Source organism: Calcarisporiella thermophila, assembly GCF_041956535.1.
Source record: "Calcarisporiella thermophila strain CBS 279.70 unplaced genomic scaffold VTP21scaffold_27, whole genome shotgun sequence".
Taxonomy (NCBI): Eukaryota; Fungi; Calcarisporiellomycota; class Calcarisporiellomycetes; order Calcarisporiellales; family Calcarisporiellaceae; genus Calcarisporiella; species Calcarisporiella thermophila.
Window position 1 is genome coordinate 414,308 of NW_027192217.1, and position 8,761 is coordinate 423,068.

General features: G+C 45.9%; 3 protein-coding genes and 2 non-coding genes across 5 annotated transcripts; 2 read left to right on the top strand and 3 right to left on the bottom strand.

The window, feature by feature from the left end:
* Window positions 1–29: 29 nt before the first annotated feature.
* VTP21DRAFT_t288 lies at window positions 30–101 on the top strand. Its single transcript has one exon. It is a non-coding gene; the product is annotated as a tRNA-Asp (tRNA).
* Window positions 102–1,210: 1,109 nt separating this feature from the next.
* Window positions 1,211–3,983, bottom strand: VTP21DRAFT_6556 (uncharacterized protein; the record flags this gene model as incomplete). Its single annotated transcript, XM_069397199.1, has 3 exons — window positions 1,211–3,530; window positions 3,608–3,691; window positions 3,757–3,983. 3 exons carry the CDS (start codon window positions 3,981–3,983, stop codon window positions 1,211–1,213), a joined length of 2,631 nt encoding a protein of 876 aa, XP_069247071.1.
* A 689-nt stretch (window positions 3,984–4,672) lies between these two features.
* VTP21DRAFT_6557 (uncharacterized protein) lies at window positions 4,673–6,160 on the bottom strand (the record flags this gene model as incomplete). Its single annotated transcript, XM_069397200.1, has 3 exons — window positions 4,673–5,708; window positions 5,775–5,816; window positions 5,889–6,160. 3 exons carry the CDS (start codon window positions 6,158–6,160, stop codon window positions 4,673–4,675), a joined length of 1,350 nt encoding a protein of 449 aa, XP_069247072.1.
* Window positions 6,161–6,857: 697 nt separating this feature from the next.
* Window positions 6,858–8,217, top strand: VTP21DRAFT_6558 (uncharacterized protein; the record flags this gene model as incomplete). The annotated part of the gene is made up of 4 exons (XM_069397201.1): window positions 6,858–7,194; window positions 7,264–7,436; window positions 7,511–7,789; window positions 7,864–8,217. 4 exons carry the CDS (start codon window positions 6,858–6,860, stop codon window positions 8,215–8,217), a joined length of 1,143 nt encoding a protein of 380 aa, XP_069247073.1.
* A 391-nt stretch (window positions 8,218–8,608) lies between these two features.
* VTP21DRAFT_t289 lies at window positions 8,609–8,680 on the bottom strand. The gene has a single exon. It is a non-coding gene; the product is annotated as a tRNA-Asp (tRNA).
* Between the last annotated feature and the right edge of the window lie 81 nt (window positions 8,681–8,761).

Sequence of the window (8,761 nt, forward strand, 5' to 3'; positions counted from 1 at the left end):
CCATCTTGAGCACACGAAAGTCTCATAAGTCTTCGGTAGTATAGTGGTTAGTATTCCCGCCTGTCACGCGGGCGACCCGGGTTCAATTCCCGGCCGGAGAGATTTCTTTATTACTGTGAAGTAGCTATGGCTTATCTTTTTTAATCAATTTTGGATATTGACCTATATCTCTAGGTTGCAAGTGGAAGAACCTAGAGTCGAAGGTGAACAAAGGATTTGGTGAGAATTTTTAGCTGTAGAAGTGGAGAGCAGAATCTCCTTTACTCTCTGTACGTAAAGAGCGACAAAGCGAAGAAGGAAATGTATTTCATATTCTAATATCAAGTAGCAGAAGTCATTATTCTATCTTGAATTTTATTTCTTTCTACGCATTCACGAGCTCTTGTTTTTCTTGCATCAAGCGGTCCACGGTTTGCTGAAGGGTTTCAATCTGAGTAGCCAGCTTATCATCTCGAGAAATTCTGAAAGTCATGGTTTCAGGGATCGGGAGTCGTCGCTACCAAGTAAACCATTTTTGGTTCAAGTTTCGAGATTCAAGAGTTAAGGTCAAGATAAATTGGATCAAGAGAAAGTCCAGAAAAACCAAGTTTGTCATTCAAGAAATACGAATAAATGCCGTATTTATACTTGTTATGGACTGATGGAACACTATAAAATTATTAACGATCAAACTTGCCAGAAAAGCCTGATCAGCTTTCATTTCGTTACATGAAGGGAGTTGAGTAATGCTTGCTAGCAGGTATTATCGGGACGAGACTTTAGTCATAGTTTGCACCCACCTCACCTGATGGCCATGCTATTTCAAACCCGATAAGCGATTCATAAGTTTCTTGAAAAAAAAAAGGTAGTGAAGGGGCTGAAATCTTTATATTTTATCTATATAGTGGATTGGCAAGCAAAAATAAATATAATTTAAAGCACGCGGGATTATTTTATATGCCATAGTTATATGGAAGATTCATGCGCAGCGCTCTCCATAACATACATGAGGTAAAGAGAAGAGGTTGAGAAAACCAATATATAGGTATAGATCCAAGTGTGGGCAAGTCAGGGGGGGTGGTGAAAAAACCATGAAATATAAAAAAAATTTAGGTAAGCACAGGTTATGTATACGCGATGTGAAGACGATGAAAAGAAAATATAACGCAATAAAAAGAAATATATATGCAAGCTGCCCTCTCTTCCTCCTCTTCACCCTTCAAAGAATGGCTCATGGCAAGCAGGAGAATTTTCCTACATAATAGCACACTAACATTCCCATGAACACAAGCGCCAACTGCTGGCTGTTGAACGAAAGCTCGTCGCTGATGATTAGGACATGATTCAACTTTTGCTTCCCAGGGTCCAGCCTTAACCCTTCTGACATATCACAATCCTTGTTGTTGGCCCGCCCTGTCATATTTAAGGGAGGTGAAGATCGATGTCGCGGCCGACTCTTCCCAGAAGGGTATACGGGCTTTGCTCCGGCGGGTTGGACATATTTCACGTCGTCGTCATCTTCAGAGGCGACCACAGTCTGGGACGAAAAGTGCCGAAGCCGCTTTTCTACCTTCCCCATTCCATTTTCCGCCCCCACCCCAAGGGTTTTCCCGTTTTTGTACACGCCTTCCTTTGCACAAGCCTCAGAAGTCTGATCTCGTGGCGCCAAACCGCTCATGTCCAAGTCTGTTGTTCCCGCGAGACTTAGGTTTGCAAAATCGGATCGGATTTCTTCCTCTTCAATTTCGTCCAACCGTTTCGCCTCCATACCGTACTTTTCTGCCGACACGGACAGGGATGGGTGCAGGCCCACGGGATCCTCTACGCCTTTTGTGGAAGGGGTAAGATCTGAGTCGGGCGATGTCGAGGCTGCTATCGCTGCCGGAATTTTTGCCTGGGGTTTAAACACCACGGGCTGGCCATTGACCGTCATCTCGATCCCGGATCCCATATTCCTCGAGATTCGCACTGCTACCTCTTGTCCGTCCAAACTCTCATGCACCGCATGGATTCGGACGCCACCGATATCAGGAGCCAGTTCCACGCGCAACCCGACATCTGGCTGCACCGCAACATCAAATCCAGTGGGGTAGAGTTTTTGGCCGACTCGGAGCTCAGTGTACCACCCAGGGAAACCCTTTGTGGGGGGCTGTCTCGCAACATAAGTGAGATCGTAGGTCAGCTTTCGTAGGTCGCAAGCCTCATCAACCACACGTCCAGCAACCTTGCGTAGATAGGGAGGAGGGCCGTAGCGCTCGAGGAAATCGCCCACACGCACAATACATTCGGGGACTTCAAGCATGAGCGTTCTTAACACTGAGGGAGGGGGGCTTCCTCTCAAGTCCAGTCTCGAGATATAGGTCACATGAATTGCTTGGATCCTCTCTGTATTGGGGTCTGTTTCCGGGCGAATAATCCATCCACTGAACATGTGTGCTCGAATGCGGTGTGGGTCCTCAGGCAGTTTCGAGTCCTCGACGCTCACCGTCACAATGCGTGTCACGCCAGTTTCAGGATTAGTTTCTTGGGCCGTTGCCGCCGAAATATCCCGGCCCCCCAACGGAGGAATCCCTTTAAGCTGATAATACACCAGCATTTCGAGCTGATTAAAGCGCTCTACCACCTCTCCTGCTTCGAACCGCTCGTCCCAAATGCGTCGCGCACCCAGATTCTGGATAACGGCGCACGCCTGTTCTGGACTCCATTCTCCAGAAATGACACCCTCTGCGCGGATTGTCGGCGCGGTTCCTGGCTGCCTTAATGCATAGGCCTGTACGTGGGCAGTCGTCGCCGGATGGCTTTCGCCCAAGGCTAGTGATTCCCATCCTTCTGTCTGAGCCTCGAGTATTTTCAAGGATTCCATTGCTCGCAGTAAAGCCTTAGAGCATTTGTGACCACCGCCAAGTGATCGACGCGAGCCCTGTGATCGTTTCAGTATGCGGCCACCGTGAACAGGCTCTTCGCCCATGGCAGCATGGCGATCAGAAGCAGTGTTAATAGAGGCTGCAGTGGAGAGTAGACGGGCTTGTTGATGGGGACGGGATGCATTGCTCGAGAAAGAAGTCCCTCGAGAGCGCGAGGGAGGCAATGTAAGGGCATGGGCTTTCTTGAGGGAAGAGCTCGGTTGTTGCTGTTGCTGTGTTTGTTGTTGCTGTTGCGGTGGTTGTTGCTGTGGTTGTTGCGATTGTGACTGGTCCCGCTCTTTTTCTCTTTCTCGCTGTGCTTGCAACTGTGTTGATGCTCTGAACCGCCCGCCCTTGATCTGTAAGTACTGGTTGATGGTGTCTAGCACCAACGGCTTCTTGATCATCGATTTCCGCATGGCAAAGGATGGTTTCCACGGTTTGCTCTCGAACTGCACATAGTGGGTTACGCGCGTGCTCACCGGAAATGTGGCGAGTGGTTCGAGGAGCCAGCCGAGTAAACGGGCTTTTGTCCGGCGCCGACCGTTAATCCTGGGCACCTTTGGGGTGTCGACTGATGTGGCAGCAAAAATGATAATTCCTTCCGAGGTGCATTCTATTTTCTCTACTAGCACCATGTCTTTAAGCCTACGGGCATATTTTGAAAAATGGTGGTCATGAATAATCTCTAGATTGGAAATAAGGCAAATGAATTCGAGAATTACCATGATCCCTTCGAGCTCTTCATTACTTCATATGTTAGCGAGGTAGTATCGTTCAAGTTCTCTATCAAGTTCCCGTCATCGTACCTAATCAAGATGTAGGATGTCAGCATTCGATGGCTAAACAGAGAAGTATTTGATTGACAGTTCACCATTCATCCCACAATTTCCTGTTCCCGATTACATAGAAAATTGCTTGTGGCGAGAAATCCTCGATAACAAGCTCTCCCCGATATATTGGAGATTTGTCGCCGGTGACCGACACATGGACGCCGCTTTGATGTCGCAAGAGTAGCTTCCATCCACTCTCCGTCGAAGCAAGACGCTTGACGAGAGACAGCGCGTGTTCTGCCTGCTGGATGTGGTGTGCAGATGACATTGGAATTAGATTCTGAATTGGAATTGGGTATACAAACAGATGTTGCGGCGGGTATGGAAGCGAGATTAGCAAAGACCCATAGCCAGGAGGCCACAGGCAATGGAGGGAAGATGCAGAAAGAGGGGAAGCCCTGAGAACAAAAGCGAGAGGGAAAAGCAAGTGTCTTTCCCGGTTATAAAGGCAGACCAATTCAAAAAGAAAAGCATCCAGGGAAAATAGCGTTTCTTAAACTTGGCCCATATACGGAAACAAACCTTAACCTTCCTGCACTAGAGACAGTGATGCGGGCGGAGATGCAAGGCTTTTTTCTGTAAAAGGGAGGGGGATGTATGGAATACAACCATACAGCTTTTATTGTGCTGGTCAAGCGAAAAAACATATATATATATATAAAACAACGGCAAAACAAATTAATAAAAAAAAGAAAAACAGCAAGAAAATAAAAAAAAAATAAAATGCATCCCAATTGCATAAAAGAGGGGGAAGGCGGAACGCGCGGTGGAGAGGAATAATACACAGGAGGAGAGGAGGGAAAAAACTAAAGTACACAAAAGAGTAATAAAAAGGAAACAAACGGTTGTTGTGTGGATATAATTTTGCAATGGAGCATAGCGTAAATATGCGCAATACGAGGATATAGAAATGATATGCTCAAATAATGGATATATAAAAGAGAGCACGAGGCTTAATTATTTCTTCAAAAAGCTCACCACTCTCTCGAACAGATTCACCTTTCTTTCGCCACCACCACCACCACCACCATTGACTCCGCATTCGCCACCTGCACCATATTCCGATGACCCTTTCCTCACTTCATCCCGCCGATTGCCTTGATGCCGGAACCTAAAGCGCACCACAGGAACTGCGGATCTTCTCCGCTCAGAGGCCTTACTTGCATACTCTTTGATCCGTGCATCGGAGCTTGTAGAGGGCCGACCATTGTCGTCGTACCCTTCCGCCTCAGTATCCCTTTCGATTTCGCGCTCAAGAGTATCTCGGTGAGGGGGGGTGGGGGGCGGGGTAAAAGAGGCAGGAAGGCTCTGACGCGAGCTGAACTTCTCCTGTAAAACCCCAATACCATCTGTGTCTGGAGGAGTCTCTGGCAAGACTATGGCTGCCATCCGCTCCATCGTGTCTCTGCTCTCGAATTTTCCCATCCTATCTCCGCTATCCTCCGGTTTATCGGGCTTAATCTCCGTCGCCAAAGAACTTCGTTTTCGGTGTGCTCGAGGATTCGCTCTTTCTCTCACCATCCAGGCACCATCCATCGAATGTCTCGTGCAATGCTTCGTCTGCTTATTATCTTGAAACGTGGGTTTGGGTGGAGGGGGAAGACTCTGCCGTAGGCGTCGTTTCACGTTATTTGTGGCCAACTCCACAGCTGTCGGCATACTTCGCCGCAGCCACTTGCTATTTTTCCTCTCGGCCGGGGTTTCTTCCGCGTTCTCACTTTCCAAAAAATCAGAATCCCCCACACGCGGCCTTTCCATTTCACCCCCCTTAAAATCGTAGCTCCAGCGTCCTTCTAGTTGTAAATGCTTGCGCAATAACTGTACAATATCCTCATAGCGCTTCGCCACGGCAATTGACAATGGGGTGTTCCCGTATCTGTCACAGATGTCTGCACGAGCACCGTGACTGAGGAGAAGCTCAACCGTTTTGGTGCAATGGTTGGCGCTCGCGAAGTGGAGCGGGGTAGAGCCAAACGTGCCCGCAGAACTCCCACTATAGCGAATCCATAGAAAAATTATTCACACTTGTATCATCAACAATATAAACAATAAAAAATACTTTAAACTCCATGTCCTATCTAGACTATGTCTCTTATCGCGCCTTTAAATAAGAACAAAGCAGGTCAATATTCTTATACAAAATGAGCATCTTTACTAGAAATGAATGGGGTACCTGAGTGCATTGACATCCGCCCCGCGCTCGATAAGATATTGTACAACGGCGAGGTGACTATCACTTGAGTGACAACACGCGGCATGTATGGGCAAAATACCGCCCACGACGGAATTGATGGGTACACCACGATCCAGTGCGAATTTAACGAGTCCAAGATTCCCGCTTGCCGCTCCTTGGTGGAGGCCAAGCGTGCTTTGTGGGCGAGTGGGAATTTGTGCGAGGCGAAGCAGTTTACTCGAAGTGCTGGACGAGCGTTCGATACTTGTCATGTTATGTTGTCAGCACTCGATCCATATGCAAATAAAAGATAATTTTTAAGAAGAAAAAAAAGTAAGTTAAACCTAACAGCTAAGAAAAGAAAGATGTTTCCTTTGTTTCCCCTAGGACCAAGAACAGGAAAATACAGGAAAGCGAGGAATCCTTAGCCGAGATGGAATCATTGAACGTCACGCGAAGCCACGGAAAAACGGTTGAATCGGGATTTCATTACTTACAGAAAAACGTGGTCACTTAACAATTGTAGATTGAGTTGAAACGAAACAGCCTCTCAAAAGCCATTCATGTTTGCCGCCGCTAAATTACTCGAATATGCGTACATAAAAGGATCCATGTAGCAGGAAACGGGAACATTGATTATGTTTTGCGTAGCCGTCTGTTCTTTTTTCGCTTTGTGTGCCTGATAGGTCTCTGATAAACATGGATTACCAATCTTATTATTCGTATTAAAGCATACGCGTGACGTAGCGAAGATCGGTCGTCGTACAAAGGTTAGCCCATAGCTTTTCGGTTTAGTCACCACTTTTTTCTCACCCCTTCCCTTTAGCTTACTTTTAATTTTCTCGGATAAAAGAAACAGGTACCCTCGTACGCTTACAAATTTCTTTCTTACACTTTATTTTTTTTTTTGATCCTGCTCGTTTTTTCTTCCCGCAGTTGTTTTTGCTCCAATCTCTAGTTTTGATCGCGATGACAGAAACCGCCCCTACACTCCGACAAAGACACGCTCAAACGGACTCTCAGGATCAACAAAATGGCGATAAGCTCGCCTATATGTCCATGCACTCTTCCCTTATTGAATCCGACCAAAGCTTATTTACTAAACTGTTTACCAAGAAATCGGCCCTTAGCCAAGGAATCATGCAAAAATATTCCTCCCTTTGGGACCATACGAAAAAACCCGACGAGAACGAGGACGAACGGTTGGGGAAAGCTCAGGAAATGACCGAAGCATACTATCATACAGTGACCGACTTTTATGAATACGGCTGGGGACAATCATTCCACTTTTGTAGAATTTTTCCAGGTATGTAATTACGTTATTTTTATATTTGAATTGAATGACTTATTTTTTGCTGCTTCCCATGAAATATAGGCGATACCTTTGAGCAGGCACTGACACGCCAAGAGGACTGGCTTGCTATTAAATTGGACTTAAAGCCTGGAAAAACGGTCCTTGATATTGGTTGTGGTGTCGGCGGTCCTGGTCGTGAGCTGGTTCGTGTAAGTGGATGTCACACCACAGGTGTAAACATCAATGAATATCAGGTAGCTCTTTTATACTATTCTTTGTCTCTCTATTGCTACTAACATTTCCTGGTGGTAAATTGCCGTTTGTATAGATTGAGCGCGCAAGGATGTATGCTCAACGTTTTGGATTAGAGAACCAAACACGCTACGAAGTCGGCGATTTTTGCAACATGCATATGCTTGACTCCAACACCTTCGATGCCGCAGTGACGTTTGAGGCGACACCACATGCCCCTGATTTGAAGTTACCATATGGTGAAATGTTCCGCCTTTTAAAACCAGGAGGCCTGTGTGGTATTTTTGAATGGTGCACAACAGAGAACTATGATCCTTCGAATGAAAAACATCGCCAAATTATTTTCGGAATTGAGGTGAGGATTACCTTTTCTTGGAATATGTAAGAATAGAAAATTTTTTTTACTTACATTGCCGTGGGATTTTCTAGACCGGAAATTCCATTGCCAAGATTCGGTCCACTGCTGAGGCACTAGAGGCCGCTAAGTCTGTTGGTTTTGAAGTGATCGAGGAGTATGACCTTGCTGCCGAGCCTGGGTTAGTTCCATGGTATACCTTCCTTAAACCCGCCTACACACCTCGTGGCATTGCACGCACCCCCCTTGGACGCCTGGTCACAGCATCCCTCGTCTCGGTCCTGGAGACGCTGAGAATCGCACCTGCCGGCTCTGCTAAAGCAGCCAGAATTTTAAATGTAGCTGCTGATAATCTAGTAGCTGGAGGAGAGGAAAAAATCTTCACGCCAAACTACTGGATGTTACTTCGAAAGCCCACTTCAAACTGATCTATATCGTAAAATACACTTTCTTATGTCTGATATCCCTACTGTTAATTGTATAGAAGGAATAGTTTATATCTCTAGAGTCAGCTAATTTCCTATGGCTATTTTATAACCAGTTGTGCATACTTGGATAATGCAATCCTTTCTTACTGGGATCTAAAAAGATGACCGCAACTCATTTTAAGCCATTATCCTTAAATCAAAAATTCAAACTATGTTGAGGAGGAAAGCTGAACCACAACTGTTTTTGAGCACTCAATACGAGTTATAGTTGTCTAAAACTCCTGCTCAAGTGAAAGCAGAGTAATGGAAGTTGTATAATTGGATAGATGGCGTATAAATGTTATTGTTATCGCAAAATATAATTTCTTTTAACACCATTTAAAAAAATTTCCTCTCCGGCCGGGAATTGAACCCGGGTCGCCCGCGTGACAGGCGGGAATACTAACCACTATACTACCGAAGACTTTCGTCATTTTTTTGTAACGTTGGTATTATGTACAGAAAATGTTGAATGCGCCACTACAAGCCAAAAAAAACCTCTTTC